Source organism: Micropterus salmoides, unplaced genomic scaffold (genome assembly GCF_014851395.1).
Source record: "Micropterus salmoides isolate LMB-PRFRI ecotype aquatic unplaced genomic scaffold, ASM1485139v1 Ms_hic_scaffold_15, whole genome shotgun sequence".
Classification (NCBI taxonomy): domain Eukaryota; kingdom Metazoa; phylum Chordata; class Actinopteri; order Centrarchiformes; family Centrarchidae; genus Micropterus; species Micropterus salmoides.
The window spans coordinates 12641344-12658475 of NW_024040596.1; the positions used below are offsets into that span (position 1 = coordinate 12641344).

Sequence of the window (17132 nt, forward strand, 5' to 3'; positions counted from 1 at the left end):
CGTTTAGGTGCATACCGCCATCTACTGTTCAGGAGTGTGTAACACACACATAATTCGTGATTTCCAATTGACACTTGAAACTACGTTTAAAACAATCTTTCTACCAGATTGCTGGAATAGCATTATAAAAGCACTATCATTAGCATGACAGTCTTCATTTATCAGTTCAAAAACACCAAAGAACGAGGTAGAAATAGGGTAAAAGATGCGAGCTTTTATTTTGAAATGTAGAAACTAGCGGAAGGCACCAAGCGGGAGGCCATGAGAGGGGGAGGCCATGAGAGGGGGGAGGCCATGAGAGGGGGAGGCCATGAGAGGGGGAGGCCATGAGAGGGGGAGGCTCCAGGCTGCAGCCATACCGTCTCGAAAATCTGACGAACACGGTAGGAGTTAATATGTCTATGTTAACAACCACCAGAAGAGGGCGGTAGTGCAGCAGTAAGGAATCCAGTTGCCGTTGACCCTCGATAAAGCACAAGAAGAAGCAGGAGCAGTGGTTGGCCATTGTGTCTCTCCGTACCTCTCACTGACAATAAGGAGGAGAAGACGGTGTCCTGGCTAACAAAGTGAGGAATATGCGCTCACTTGTAGGATTATTTGCTGTGGTTGCTGCAGCAAGCCTGTACCTGTACTCACTGTCCCTGTACCTTCCTGCGGGACCACGACGGCGTCTTCCGTCAGCCGCCGACAGGAGACATGTGGAGACAGCGGAGTCCGAGCAGCCCACTGACAGCTCCGAGGAACCCAGCAGGTGACTGGTCATGCTATAGCCTTATTAGCCACAACAGTAAAGTGTTTATCTTGGTTACATATAAACTATTTTAAATGGTATGCTATTTTAACGTTACTGTCTCTTACGCTAGCTAATGTTAGCCTGTTCCCATCCCACCCGCTCACTCCTTCAAAGCTAACTGGGCAGGATGCTGTGATGTAACGTTAAATATTTCCGTCAACTCTGTTTATTAGTTACGTTACACAACAGCGTAATGTAATAATGGATCAATCATTTAGCTACTTTAAATGATAAAATTACTAAAAGGTTACAGACCAAAGCGATAACTTCAGAACTGATTAAAAACACTACTGTTGGCTGATTTAGCGAGAAAAATGAGCGAATCTGGAACAAAGTTTTCCCTCCTGGGTGTCTTAAGACCACATAAATCGTCCTGTTAACAAGGCAAATTTAGATAAGATAAGATGTGCCTTTTAAGCAAAAAGTCAGAGGTGTAGAGAGTGAACAGAAAAGGTACAGTTCCCTGGGGTGTGCCTGTGCTCCTGCAGCCCTGCAGCCTGTTAACATGGCAAATTTGAACGTCTTAAGACTACAGAAAATATCATGTTAACACATCCATGTTGGGGGATACCGCTTCATCAGTTTCTGAGGGAAAACTCTTTCATACAATAACTGCAAGGGACAATAAAAACATCTCCCAGCAGGAGATCTTTAGAAATAAAGTCGCTGAGGATCTGAAAAAGGTGTACAGCCGACCACAATAAAGATCAATAAACGGATATCCAAAATATAAGCAATGCCAAAAATCTTTTGTCTTGGAGTCTCTCTCAAGCAAGTGTGTACAATTAATTCAAAATGATCAATGATTATGTTCATGACATTGAAAATCAAGTCCCTTAAGTCACAAAGTTGTAATGATTGTAATCCAGAGAAATTTACTTAATCATTGATCAACAAAATTGTAATGAAGCATTATTTGTGTGTGTGAATTTCCCAATTGTTTATTGAAAATTAGTTATAGGCTAAATTTGATAAACCGAATGAGATAGGGCTGTAATTAAGTAAAGTAAGTCATCTTTGCTTAATCTGCAGTTATTTTCTCAATTAAATTATTGAATTGAAAGTAATCATTAATCTAAAAAATTGTGATGCCCATCACAATTTCATAAAGCCCAAAACCCAAAGTTGAACAGGTGACAATCACATGAAACTCTGATGGACATAATAATTATTTTGCTCTAAAAATGACTTCAAGTATTAATTGATTATCAGATAAATTGCAGATTTATTTTTTGTCCATCCACTCATTAATCAACTAAGTTTAAACAATTAGATCTGAACAAATGTCTTTTAAAACTACAAATATCATCATGCTTTAATTTACCAGTTGAAAATGCTGGCTATTTATGATTTTATATCTGTTAGCAGGTAAACAGTGTCAATATTAATTAATATTTGATTACAGTGAAGTCTTTGACTGTATTTTCCAACCGTGTCTAACTGTGAAAGATGAGTAGAAGACTTAACTAGCTTGAGTATGGGATGTTTTCGCAGGTTGAAGTTCCCTTCGGACTTGGAGGAGCTGAGGGAACTGGCTGAACTCCTGCAGTTTTACAAGACGGAGCACACTGAATACGTCCTGCTGCTCTTCTGCAGTGCATATCTCTACAAGCAGTCCTTTGCCATTCCTGGATCCTCGTTCCTGGTAAGGTAAAAATTGTTTCAAATATTCTCTGCACTAGAGCTGCAGCCAACTATTTTTTTCATTGTCAATGAATCTGTTGATTAGTCGCTCGATTAATCGATTAGTTGTTTGGTCTGTAAAATGTCAGAAAATGCTGAAAAATGTTAATCAGTGTTTCCCAAAGCCCAAGATGACGTCCTCAAATGGCTTTTTTTTGCAGACAATAGGGCTGAACAATATGAAAAAAAAAATCATATTGCAATAATTTGGACAGATATTGCTATATGTGATTTTTGCTGGTGTCTGTACCAAAAAAGAGCATGTTCCTGTTAAGTCTGGATAATACAGTTTGTGTTGGCCGGGGCATCACTGGAGCACCACAATGCTTCATTTTTAATTGTATGTTGTGACACATTTACGTTTATCAAAAAATTGCAGCTCCTGCGATTTAGACATTGCACTTGACTATATTGCAGTTTTGATAATATTTCGATAGTTAGTCCATAAATAAAATATTATCAGACAAAGAGGAGTAAAGAAAGTATAAAAATGTTAAGATGCTGGAATAAGAGAATTTTGATTTTTGTTCTTAGAAAACTACTAAAACATATTAATTCGTTTCAGCAGCCCTAAACCAGTTAATCAGTGCAGGTCTACTTTGCACCGATGCTGGATAAGAAGGCAGACATTCTTGTAAGGAAGGCAAAAACAGTGGCCTTTGGAAGTGTTAAAAATGTATTTCATCTTTATGGTAAGAATTAGTCACAGCATTTTGGATAAAAATATTCAGCTAGCTCAAACAACAAAGGCCTTTGGGTCAATGACATGACGTGGATATTTTTGTGTCCAAGTGAATTCTTTTCTGTTAAAGTAATTTTAATCAATTCATGACATAATACATATTTTATAAAAACAAAAACCCATTTGGTGTGAATACATTTTCATTTTCAACATTATAATGATATATATTTTATGTTTTGGCATCTAAAACTCCCAAAATGTCAGGTGGTGCAAATAAACAGATTAAGAAAATATTTTAAATTGTGTTTTAAGCATATTAAATTCAACTTTTAGTCAGACTGATTCACTTTCCATGTCAGGTGGTACAACCAGTGTAATACTGGAAAATTATTAATTTATCATGAAACCTTTTATTTAATCAAACCAATGTATGTATGAACTTGCTAGCAAAAGCAAAAGTTAATACAAGTTTCATACTATAAGCCTGTTATATTTGAAATAAGTAATAAAGTCAGGTGGTGCATTCAGTATGTCAGGTGGTGCAAATGCAAGGAAAGTTATTCTAAAGTGACTAATGTTTGGCTTGATAATGAAAATTTTAAAATTTGTTTTAAATTAAGAATGTTTTACCGCGTCTAAGCTTTTTCATGAGAATAGGTTGTGTTTACTAGCTTCAGAAGAGCTGCGTTCAATTCTACCAATTTAATAAGGCACCTAAAAAATGAACACTAAACAGAATACAGTGAGTTCACTTAGGTAACTCAATCCGAAGCAACACACGAGGATACTGTTAAGGATAGAGAAATTTAATTAAACAGTGATCCTGAAGTGTACACTATGCAACTGTATTTAGTAAAATATAAGTATCGGATCGGGACTCGGACTTGGCAGATACTAAATATTAAATGACTCGGATCAGGGGCAAAAAAAGGTGATCAGAACATCCCTATTTGTAGTTATCTGAAGATGAAGATAGAGGGAAAACTGTGAAACTCCCAATTTAGCCAGCAGTCCAGAACAGAACAGCAAAAAGTGAGGCAACAGTGGAAGCAAAACCGGTGAAAGCACAGGGAGAGGAACATTTAAAACTTTGTTCAGTTACAATGGAATACGTAGGGGTGGGAATCACCAAAGGCCCCACAATACGATATTATCACGATACTTATGTCACGATACCATATTATTGCGATTTTAAACATATTGCAATTGTGTCCCCAAAGGAAAATTCTTTTTCTAGTGGACTGAAAATGCTATTTTATTAGTGCCAAAAAACAAACTTCTCATGTACAATTTATATAATAAAAGATCGATACTTGACGTTCGTGTTACGATACAATATAATATCGCGATACTATGCTGTATCGTTTTTTTTTTTTTCACAGTGAATCCACTGCACTGTAGCCTGTTTTTAATCAGTTCATTACTTTTACTTCAACAGAGACTGTTGACTAAAACACCTTTTTTGTATTTGAAAGAAAATTGCAATTTTACAGTATGTTCGCTGTCATTACTAATATGTTGTCAGGTGGCGCAACTGAATTGTCAGGTGGTGCGACCAGCTACAATATTGATTTAAACTGATAGGTTGAAGCGAACATATGGTTTAAAACAATGATGATCATGAATACTGTATTGAAAACGTCAATTTTTATTTTTGTAATTATTTTTCCATCACTAAATGTAAAATTGGATGCTAAAGATACTAAATAACTGGCTTCTAGAATGCAATAATCTTAGATAATTGTAAATACAAATCACAAGCACAAAATAATAATTTGTTAAGCCTATAGACACTCTAGGGAATACTTGCCAAAGCTATAAATTAGAATAAATAGTAGGAAAATATATGTTGTTACAAATATTTGGTTGCGCCACCTGACATTTTTTGGGCTGTGAAGTTACAAAAATGTGTTTAAACAATGTTATTTAACAAATAAAACTTGTTTATACACATTGTTCTAATTTCAAAAATATGAATTATATCTATTTTGAAAAGACTTGAACTGACTTTAAAAACAAAACAAACATTTTTTGAAGCTTTTTATGTCATTTACCCTTTTGCGTTTTGGACTTTTGTGACAGTTTTTATTCCCAGTTTAATCTGTACAGCCGAGTGTGCCGCACAGAGAAGAGGCCTCAGCCACACACCACATGCTGGTTAAAGTGACTCTAACCCAACGTCTCACACTTAAAACCACTGTTGGATCACAGAGGATTTAGAAACCGTAGATCTGTGTGTCAGAGCTGATCATTACACATTTTGATGATGTCTAGTAACACAGTCCTTATCTGCTTGTCTTTGTGCAGAACATACTAGCAGGAGCTATATTTGGACCATTTCAAGGGCTGCTGCTCGCCTGTGTACTCACCACAGTCGGCTCCACCACATGCTACCTCCTGTCCCAGGCTTTCGGAAAACGCTATATTGTTAACCTCTTCCCTGATAAAGTCTCCATGCTACAGAGGAAGGTAAATCAGTGTTCTCATTCAAGCCAACAAATATTGAAAATGTTGTGTAAAATTATATTTGACAACATACGAACTTCTAAAGCAATGATGCGCTTAGTTTAAAGCCGGGGCAATGTTGTAAAAACTAGCAAGAGACTGCTAGATTTTGAAAGTATCCAACTGAATGACAGGCTTTCTTTCAAAGCCACAACAAAAATACAAGAACAAAAATACATTGCCTACCCCAGCTCTTACCAAGTAACTGTTCTTCCTGGGTTGTATATCTTCTACATAGGGAGATAAAGATCAGCACACTGCTGACTATAAATACACTGCAAGGCTTGGTAAAAAAAAAAAAAAAGTGTAAGCCATCATCACTGTCTTACCAAATATCCGGTCAGAGATGTTTCTTAAAGCAACTGCAAGGCACTTCTTTCTGCAGCCCCTGTGGACAAAAGCGGTAGTTTCCACCGCCTCGGGTCGTAAAGATCTTGATGTGGCTAGCGAGCAAGTGGATTTGTTTTGGAAGCGAGTGAAAGAAAGACGCAACTTGTTTTTAATAATACTTTTCTTTTTTGGAACACCGCTGTTTCAGGGCGCGTAGCGATGAGGTAATGTATTTATTTGTGGCTATGACAGATTAATAAACTGTAATATGACAAAGGTGACTCAAAGTAAACTTTGTTTTGGTACAGTTCATAGACCTAGGTTAGATGTAAGCCTACAACTTATATATTCAGTTGCTCAGTAATATTTATTTCGTAAGCTAAAGTTCAACATTATTAGGGAATCAACATTCCTTAAAAATGTTCTGTATTCGTAATAATAAGAAAACAGAAAGATATAGTTCAGGCCAAAATAAAATGTCATGTTATCAGCCATTTCTTTTACAATACTATCCACCGTGACCTATACCTCCATGGACTGTACACAGCCAAATAAAACAGACATAGCATACCTTCCTGGAGGAAGACGGACAATTCAGGATCGGTTTTGAATAATTTCAAATCCCTCAATTCTCCCCTATGTGTTGAACCCTGAACCAAGATCGACTCCCATTTTCTCTTGGCTTATCGTGCCCCAGTATCAGCTATAACCACAAAATATAAAGACAGAAATAAAAGTCCTCTTCTGCTTCCTTTTAACTAGCTAACGTACCACTCACTGTAAAAATGTAAACAACAGCAACAACAACAGCCACAGTCACAGAATATTATGTGGTGTAAATGTTTACAGGTTTTATCACCTCCCCTAGGAGGTGTTATGTACTACTATTTCAGGTTTCATTATGAAATATGACACCTACGTATGTGAACGCGAGGTGAGGCTGCGTACTGACATTGAATCAGAGTCTATACTGTACGCCTCCATTTAGAATATAAAGTTGTATTTTCCTGACCCGATGTATTATTATGTGCAAAGTTATACCAGGAGGTGTTTTGCAGTGTTATTAACTAAATCTTATTCTACTATAACGAGGTTAAATGATGACTCTTGTCATGTTCCTGTTGAAAATCTATTCAGCAGGCTGTTGTGGTTACTGTCAGTTGACACTGTTCATAAACCAGTGTGACATAACACTGACACCCAAAAGAGAAATTACTATCTATCTTACGATAGATGGTAATTAGTAGTATTAGTAGTATCTATCTACTGTCCCTTCATTGATTCAAACATCTCGTTTAACATCTCGTCCTTATCTCCCAGGTCGAGGAGAACCAGGACTGTTTGTTCTTCTTTCTGCTCTTCCTGAGGTTCTTTCCCATGACTCCCAACTGGTTTCTGAACATGTCTGCCCCGATTGTCAACATCCCCATCACCTTCTTCTTCTGCTCGGTCTTCATTGGTAAGAACATACACCTGCACACCTGATTGACGGCTTGCTGTCAATAAATGATGATGATCCAAAACGGAAAAACAGATAAACAGAAAACAAAAAAAACAGACATTGGTTTTTCTTTTTCTTTTTTAAAACCAAAACAGAAAAATATTGATTTGATATTTAATGAGTCCGATTTGTGTTACACTTAAACCTGCAGCAGATACACTCGGGCGATTGTGGTGCCTGATTAAATGTAAATGTAAATTTTCAATTTGTTGATAGCCCCTTGAGATGCAGCATCTCGTTTTCAAGAGGGTCCAAATACACACATAAATAAGATGAGCTAGAAAAACAGAACAATATTATATAGCTGCAGTACTGGAAGCTGCATCTATATAGCCTAATATTAGCTCAACGTTCAGTTTGTAACTCACTAGCAACTGTAACAGAAACGCATTCCTGAGAATCCTCCAGTTTTTAAGATTTCTTAAATTATTTCAGTGGTAGTTGTCAGTACATCCAAACGGGACACTGCAAATATGAACTGGTATTAGTTAGTTCGGGGAGCTGTATATTAACGAATCATACACGGATTAAAATTTTCGGGTAAATTTCATTCATCTCTACACTGTTTCGAGATGACCTTTATTTTCTTTTTGAGATGGAAGAATTTAGAAAGTTGTGCTGCGCTGCGGAGAGCGTCCAGCTGCAGTAACACATGGATTATGCGAGCTCAGCCTTTATCCAGCCAGAGGGAACGACCACTGACCGTCCAGTGAGCCGGTTCCACTGGCAACACAACCCATAGTAGGGTGAACGGAGGGGGGGCAGGGGGTTGGAGCATGTAGGGCGAGGGAGAGGAGGTTGCACCCTGACCTTAGCCTCAAGAAAAAACCCTTGATAAACATATTCGGGTATTTTTTGTTGAGATCGCTCAGCTGCTTCAGATCCCAAACAAAATGCTTCCTTGATTCTGACGTACTTAAGCTAGAAATAGGAGAATTTTGAGTGTTTGAGGCTACAATCATATTCGCCATAGTTGATATGAGATGCGACCTGACAAGAAATAGCCTTATATATAAAATATTTGGCCTAATGTTGACTTTTTGTTTCACAGGATACACGAACACAAGTCTCCTGGTTCAAAAGTCCTGGCCCTCCTTTCACCCCAACCATGTTCTAACTCAGTCTTTTCTGTTAAATATCTCATACCTGCCTTTACCGTCACAAACTGACGCTACAGGGCTTCCCCCACTGCATTGACCTATGACACTATAGGGATTCCCAGTGCGTTACAAACGCCGATAGGCCTTGATCATGAGTCCATATGTGACGAGTCGGGGAGTGAGAACGGGTTGTAGGGATACAACACTGGTCAAAGATAGAACAAAACGCAGCTCCTTTGTTTTCCCTTATGGATTTAAAACAGAAAAACCAAACAATGACTTGGTTTTTTGTTTTTTCTGATTTGGTTTTGAAACGTAGTAATTAAAGAACAAACCATACACTCTAAATCAAAACAACACAGACCATTTTCAATTCTTTTGATCCCCCAGATAAACAATGTAGACACCAAAAGAAAAAGGACTTTACATTCACCTAAATCAATGTTGAAAAGGCCACTTTAATGGCTGCTCATATTTGGTTGCTCCTCTTTGTATTAGTGTTGGTTATTACGTGCCTTCTGATTTAAAGTGTTCATTGTTTCTGTCCTTTTTTGTCTAACAAAATCACAGAAAACGGGGATTCAATTCAAACAAGAATACCAGATAAAACTGCAAATAGCCCTTCTTATAATGTCCACCACAGTTTTTTTATTGATCTACTTGCTTTCATAGGTCTCCTGCCGTACAACTTCATATGTGTCCAGACAGGCGTCATGCTGTCCGAGGTGTCGTCACTGGATGACTTGTTCTCCTGGGAGCGGCTGCTGCAGCTGCTGGCCATTGCCTGCATGGCACTGCTGCCTGGCGCCCTCATCCGCCGCTTCAGTCAGAGGCGTCTCAAACTGGATGTCCGTTCGCAGAACGGGCTCGTTGCAGATAAGAAAGTCAAGTGATCTGTTCTGGAATCGAGTTTGTTTGTTCCCTGGCACTTTGATGACCTCTGCCATGAATGTAATTAGTGGTGACTCTTCAGAAAAACCTTATGCACATACATGTGTAAAGGTTTCTTTTATCTGGGAGTGCTTTACTTTTCTGGAGCCACATGGAGATGGAGAGGTTTTAGAAAAATAAGAGTGGCACAGTGGGATTTGAGGCCAAGTATTTTGTTTGACCAAATGTTGGTGTTTCTGTGCCATGGCGCCTGTTGGCATGCACAGTATATGTATATTATTTGGCTTCGATTATGAAAAGAAGATTATTGAGATAAACCAATTATTGTGCTGCATTCCGTTTCACAATGATGCTCTTGTTTTGTCTTGTAAATCCAGCGCATCCCTTTCCTTTACAGCGGTGGCTCTCGCCTATGTCTAAAAGCCCAAACTCTCTCTCAGCCAGGCTGTGACATATTAAGTTCAGCTCAAGCCAAGATGACAGGGGTAAAGACTGCTATAACTGGCACCATTATTAGCTTAAGCCTTTGGCATTTTACACTACATAAATAAGCCCAGTGGCTAGTGGACCTTTCCATAGCTTATAAATTACATGTATTTTTACTTTTGTTACTAATCGTTGATTTAAGTCACTGTATTTCATGAGAGAACACCACGGTTGAATTTCAGCATTATGTAATATTACGTAAGTTGTCGTCCACTCCAGTAGTTCACCTGTCACCTGCTCAGCCCCCCCAGGCAGCCCATCTGCAGTCAACCTATCGAAACACTGCCTTTCTGTCATTCTGTCACCTCTAAGAGGCTGTTTAAATTTAATAATGTTGGATGACTATTTCTTATAACTTGGGCTATTTGAGATTTTTGGTGTTCTGCATAATAACTTTTTTTTAATGGAGCATTAAATAATTATGATTATGATTTTCGTTGTAATGGAGCAGCCCTAATGTATATAGATATATGAATGTACAGTAATTATATGGAAAGAGGGAGGGGTTTTAGGGAAACTTTCGTGTTATACAGTAAGAGTACTGCTTCAATGTTAACAGCTAGTGTTTCAAGTGCCTGTCATCCCTGGTTCAAACTTCTACCTCCAAAAATGACAGCCTACCAGTGTTCATAGTGGCTGGATGGTTCCAATGATTGTTTTTTGGGTTTGTTTGGATTATTATATTTGTAATGTAAAAACTGATCATGTTTGCAGTGTATGTTAAACAACTTGGAAGTTGTATTTTTCTTGTGTGACAATCACATTTTGCAATTTTAGTATAAATTCTAAGAGTGTATAGGACAGTTTTTACTATTTTTCAACTCTGCTTGAACTTAAAAGATTTTTAAAATTGTAGAGACCAGAATAATTGAATTGAATAACAAAATGTACAGCCCTGTTTTACCATGTCATATCTAATCAGCTGGATTCATATCTGAAAGTGAATGTGCAGTTTATTCAGGCAGTGTGAGGCCTCTGTTAAACCAAGCCTTAATATTGCATTGCAATCCTTCTCTTTGCTGCCTCTTTTCACGGTCCATGTGTCTTTTGTACATTACCTGTCCAGCAGCTTCTGCGTTGCACAAAGTGTTTTAAAACTCTTTCTTAATTTTGCTGATGTAAAATGTTATGTCAGCTTTCTGTTTCTTCAAAGATGTGAATTCTTTTAAGTGTAATCTAATGCAGACTTTGGCTGGTACATTTGTCAGATTATAAATGATGTGCCACCTTTTTATTCCAGAGACGACAAAAAAAACTTTGAAATAATAAATCAACAGTAAACATGGAAAAACAGCATTTTGTTTTTTCAAATATTCTTTATTGCTCAGATCTAGGTTGCTCAGCAATACAGTTCACTCACAACTCAAAACAACAGCATGGCTGTTACCAGAAAGGCATGGATCCACGAGATGTGTTTAAAAATGGATCATTTGTCTGTCCAGTGCACAGTCACCGATCACCTTGAGGTGTTTGGGACCGTTTGGCCCATGGGGAATTGTAGAACTTGAGGGTTGTTGACCTACTGAGGAAACAAAAGGAATCTCCCAATTGGTGAAATGCAGTTAAGAAATGGATCCATGTGAATCCACTACTGAAAGTCTAGTGCTATATGAAGTGTAGTAAATACTGGACCGCCGTCAGTCTCGTGCAGTGCTTTGTGTTTTCTCATTGAACAATTAGACAGGACAAAAAACACTGCTGTGGTTCTGCATACATCCGGCCAGACTTCGCTAAATCCTTTTCTCGGCTAATCCATAATTTTAGGATGGTTGTTGAATGCAGAACAAGTTTTATCAGATTTTATTTTTTATTAATGTGTTTTTTTTGGACCTGGATACACCCTCCTTCCTTCTTTGTATGTCACAGATTCATTTTATTTTCCCATTCTGATTCTCCCAAATTTGTTCAAAATTAGAGCTAGGACATTTTTCAACCACAATTAAAAGCTAGTATTATTGGTAGTGATCTAACAGGAATGAATATTATAAGCAAAGAATCCCAGCTACTGCTCCGGACTACATTATTAAATCAGTGTAAATGACGCCAAAACAAAACAAAACAAAAAAAAGCCTAAACTATCCAACCACCATGTGATATGACTAACAACACAGTACACCCTCAGTGATGTGTGTAATTGTGGTTTTCTGGTACTGAATATTAATGTCTAGCAACACCCCACAAAACCTAGAAACACCAATCCTTGGAAGTAAAAAAGAAAAGAAAAAGAGAAAAAAGGTTACTGTCATCTTGACAAGTTTCGCCTCAGATTGCGGTTGGCTTACAAATGTCTCAACAAGCAGGACGCCGTGCTGACAACACCACAGTGTAACCGAACCACCTCATAGGGAAACCTGCACTTACTGTATAAAGAGCCAAAAACACAAGAGAGACAGAGGCCTGAAGAGTCCTCCGCAACGCAAGAAAAGAGCCTCAGCTTCAAAACTGCTCTAAAAAGCTACTGCTTGACAGTCAAACAAACCACGAGTGACAAACTACAGTTTCCAGTGCTACCGTGAAAAGCCGTTTTCTCCCCGCGACATGGCCCTACTACAGTGAAGCAGACCACCACAGGAGTCATGCGTTCGAGTAGAAGCACCGTACTGCATCCGTGTGGGTAAGGTCGGGGTATTTGAATCAGCTCTGGTGAGCTCTCATCATCAGTGTGAGGTACTGTACCGGCTGTGGGGAGGCTTGCTGAAACAGCCTCAGGCATTGTGTGAGTTTGATAGACCTTTATGTTTTGTTTAAGCACTGCTAGTCTGTGTTCACTGGGACAAAAATGATCCACCTCATCTGATGACAAACGTCTGCCCTCCAAAAAGTAAAAATCAACTCTCAACAGTCAACAACAAGACAAAAACACTAAATTTCACTATATCATTCATTTATTTTAATTCTTTTGCCCTACATCGGTTTTAGTAACTAAAGTCAGCCTTGGATTCTGAGAGGTAATTCTGAAATGTACAGCACAAATAAAAATTAAAATTAAATCGGTAGATTGATGGGAAAACCGTTTAGAGGTCAGTTTTGAGGGAAGCTGTGACGCTCTAAATTTCTCCCACCATATCTCACAACGCAGGTGCAGACTGGTAAGTGTTATAGAAAGACAGAAAACGATGCATTTATGTGTGACTCTATCGTACATGTTTACAGATATACAGTTATCTTGTTGTACACAGTGACATTTCAACGACTAGAGTTGTTCTACATTCTACACAGAAGACTACCATGTTCAAGAGTCCTGTCAGTGTATTTTTGCAGCTTCGTGTTTTCTTCAAATCAACCCCAGAGTATGCTGTTAACAAATAGAGCTGGTAAGATCGGGTTGGGTTGCTATAAAATTATTTTTTTTCCCACAAATGAATAAACTTCATTGTTATTTTTAAAACTCTAAAAAACCTGGAGGTACAGTCAGGAAAAACAGGAGGTACAGTTGGTTGGTTTCTGTTTCTATCAACTGATTTGTATATTTTTCTTTCTTTGACGGTGAAATCAGTACACAACATCCACATTCAGAACCACTTCGGGCAGGTATGTACCCCTTAGATCCTGCTCTTCATTCCTTTCTAGCAAAAACTTTGAAATCCTTTTGACGTGTATCATTAAGAGGTTGTATTGCGTCCAGGCAAAGACAGTCCAACAGAGTTGACTACGGTTTACAAAGTTTCACTAGTCGGCTGGACCTGAAGAGTTTAAAGATTACTGTAGGTCTTTTGTCTTTTTCTTTTTTTTTCATTAAAAAAGAAAATTAAAAACGCTCAAAATGATCAGGTAACAAGGCATACAAAATGTGGAAAAGGGGAAATGAAAGATTGGACTGAGGTACCCTGAAGCCTGAGGTAGATCACAATACTGACATGCGCACTGTTCACATCCTGACCAAAGTTAACGCGATGGTTCACTTTACTGTTCTCCTATTTTTTCAGGTTTTTATTTATATTATTATTCATAGTCTAGTTTTCAAGAAAATAAACACTTCCCTTCAAAATAATATGGCAGTGTCCCACTGAGGAAAAAAAGAAAAGGACTTTGTTTTCTTTTAGTTTCTTATCAATAGCTCTCATCACAAAATAGGAAAAAAATAGATTCATAAATATTACTCTCTCTTTTATATATATATACACACACGCTTGCGTACACGCACATACACACACATACACACACACGGAGGAAGCTGTGCGTATTGGCAATAACCTTGTGTCTGGAAGATGAAGCTGATGGGTGAAGTCTGAAAGGTGACAAAATAAGGCAACAAGCTTCCATGGTCTCCAAAGTAAAGCACAAGGGGACACCAGGACCTGCGTGTCCAGCGTACTCACAGAGTGGTAGGCCAGCTCGCCAAAATAAAACAAAAAAAAAGTTAAAAGAAGAGAGCGAGAGTGAGAATGACAGTCTGTGTGTCTGTGCCTCTGGCCCGGCCTGCTGGACACGGCAGGGGTGATATTTCTAAAAAGGCTGCATATTGTACATTCACAGCTGTCATGCCGTTTTAGAAAGCTCCCTGACAAAAGGGGTTAAAGCCAAACGCGGCTGCGGTCATGTTTGCGGTTGTGTGTGTACCACAGGTCATACAGTGCCTCCCCATAACACCCACCCCCCCCCACCCCTTTAACCCCAAACTCTTCCTCACTGCCACTCCACACCACGAGTCTGCACCCTCCCCATCCCGCACTCCCTGAAAAACCCCTTCCCCGTTCTGGGCCCTCAGCTCACATTTTGTGTTGGCCCTCCTGACGTCCTCATAAGGCAGAGCGTGTGGCAGGTGCACGTTCACAATGACTGGTCGCCCATTAACAAGCAAAGGTGCACCACTTTTCTTTTTAAGACGTCAATTTTTGCTCTGGTCGTCGTCGAAGGATTTTTTTTTAATATTAGGACAACAAGCATGAATGTACATATAGTCTAGTGTACAGCATGGGAGAGTGATACCAGTTTACTGGTAAAACAAAACCAAAATCCCTCTGTTGCAGTTAACATCTATTCTGTTGAGCAAAAGTGGCAGTCAGTTTGATGTTATCAAAAGCCTATGGAGAAAAAAAAGTGTTTATTGAAAACAAACCTTTTTATCCTATTAAAAATACATAATGGCAGATGAGAGAGAGAGTGATGAGAAAGTGAAGCAGAAGTTAGCAGAATAGAAAGAAAAAAAATAAAGTGTAGCATCAGACATGAATGGAGAGGGACGTTATCTTTTGCGTTGGCACACACACAGGCTTGTTACAAAGACTCAGAACCATTCACCATATTTACTTTATAGGGGTTTTCTTTTTTGATTTCAGTGGCCTATGTGAACAAACAAGGGAAACCGCTTTATGTGGCTGTCACAGCCCAATCAATCTCTGGAACAAGCAAAATATTAAAAACTCCACCGAGTTGTACTGTCATTTTCAAAAATAACAGCGCATCCTCCGGGTGCATCAATATACTTTTCTACTCTGTATTAATACTGCTAAGGATATTTCATCTTACAGTCTGAAGATCATCTCAATCTCTTGTGAGAGAAGGTGTCCATTGTCCCTCTCTCTCGCTCTAATCCAAAATATCAAACACAATGCCTCGTATACGCTCGTGTTAATACAGCTTTATCTGTTTGTTAGGCCTATGTTAGTCCAACTAAAGAGATAACGTTATGCAGGGCGACATACTATTTCCTGTTGACCTTTTTAACTGTGAAGACAACAGTTCCCAAATTCTCTGCCATTTCCAACTTTCTTTTAGAATTTTTTTTTTGGTCTTTTTTTAAATATTATATTATATCAGTACGATTTCTCCCACTCTATCTGCTCTCACAGGGCTGGCAGTGCACACAATGCCCTCAGCCTTTGGCTCTCACTTGTTTCCCCCCGAATGAAGTTCTTTGGTTTTGATCCCGGTGCTGCTGGTCTGCCCTGCATGTCCCCCTTGGCCTTGGCCTTTGTCTTGGTAGGTCTCTGTCCGTTTGGGAGGGCTACATTCATTGGCTGGCGCCCGCTGGAGCCACCCCGCTGGTCACTTGGAGTGGTGCGGTGACACGGCGGCGCCCTGCTGGTGCTTCTGTTCCTGCTGTTTCACCTGCTGAATGATCTCCCGGATCTTCCTCTGTGCAGTCTGTTGGAGAGACATCACATGTGGGACGAGGAGTTAATTGTCTCATGACAAGATGTTGACATTAAAATAATGGACAGGGAAGAACTACCACAATGTAAAAAGGAAGAATAATGATCATTAAATCCTACATGGAATTATATACATCGATATATGTAAAATGTATCTGAAAGACTGTTGATGTGCAGATAACTGACAAGTTTCTATGAATTGCAAAGCATCAAGAAGGGTAAGCTGAAATATGAGGGGGGATGAATTGTATGTTTGTTTATGTGTTTTTCTTTCTTTTTCATTTGCTTTCCTCTATTTTTCCCCCTGCAATTATCTGTCTGTCAATTGTATTAATGTATGGTATAAATATGCGTTGGTGCCGTTAGCTGGGGACGGTGTCAAACTAATAAAAAGCAAAACCAAACCAGTGAGCTCCAGCTGAATTTATCATTGTGATGGCAGAAAATTGTTTTCTCTTTTAGTTCTTTTATGCAAGTGCTTATAATAGTACTACTTTTCTATTATTATTATGTCTTATATATTCTTTTAATATATATTCTTTTCTTTAACCTTTTCTTTTTATTATAATACTCATTATCCTAGTCTGTCCACATGTGTAGGGTTTAGGTCAGAGATGTGAAGTTGTTTTATTGTTTTCCTCACCCAGCCTTGACTGGGACCAGTCAAGGCTGGGTGAGGATCTTTGTTCCCCAAAACATAGAAACCTAGCCTGTGTAAATGATTATGCATCCATTTGCTTGGGGCCAGATGTTGATGACTGTCCTAGGAGACAGAACCTCTGGTCCAGCTGATTTATGTTGTACTTCTCTGTTTATTCTCTTTTATTAATAAACCACAATTTTAACAGATAAAGACAACGGTTTGTTGTAACTCAATTATTTGCTCAATCCCTCACCAGGAATACCACAATTTTCCATTACAATCATCATTCATTTTTTTTGACAATACAGCTTTTGTACATGTACACGAGAAAATCAAAAATCAAAAATCAAAGATCAAAACAATCCCAACTCAAGGTCCACTTTCTAACCTGTTCTGGAGATTTCAATCATATCAGACAGTCTT

The 17132-nt window shown here is 38.6% G+C and overlaps 2 protein-coding genes across 3 annotated transcripts in view; one reads left to right on the forward strand and one right to left on the reverse strand.

Moving 5' to 3' along the window:
- The first annotated feature begins 392 nt into the window (after positions 1–392).
- On the forward strand, positions 393–11262 carry tmem41aa (transmembrane protein 41aa). The gene is made up of 5 exons (XM_038720366.1): positions 393–751; positions 2288–2438; positions 5466–5627; positions 7314–7452; positions 9267–11262. Exons 1-5 carry the CDS (start codon positions 576–578, stop codon positions 9485–9487), a joined length of 849 nt encoding a protein of 282 aa, XP_038576294.1. The 5' UTR covers positions 393–575; the 3' UTR covers positions 9488–11262.
- A 1576-nt stretch (positions 11263–12838) lies between these two features.
- Positions 12839–17132, reverse strand: part of igf2bp2a (insulin-like growth factor 2 mRNA binding protein 2a) — a 48352-nt gene continuing 44058 nt past the window's right edge. For both annotated transcript variants that reach the window (XM_038720364.1, XM_038720365.1), the window contains exon 16: positions 12839–16058. In XM_038720364.1, coding sequence (XP_038576292.1) covers positions 15960–16058 — 99 coding nt within the window. In that variant the 3' untranslated portion in view covers positions 12839–15959. The remainder of the gene's footprint in view (positions 16059–17132) is intronic.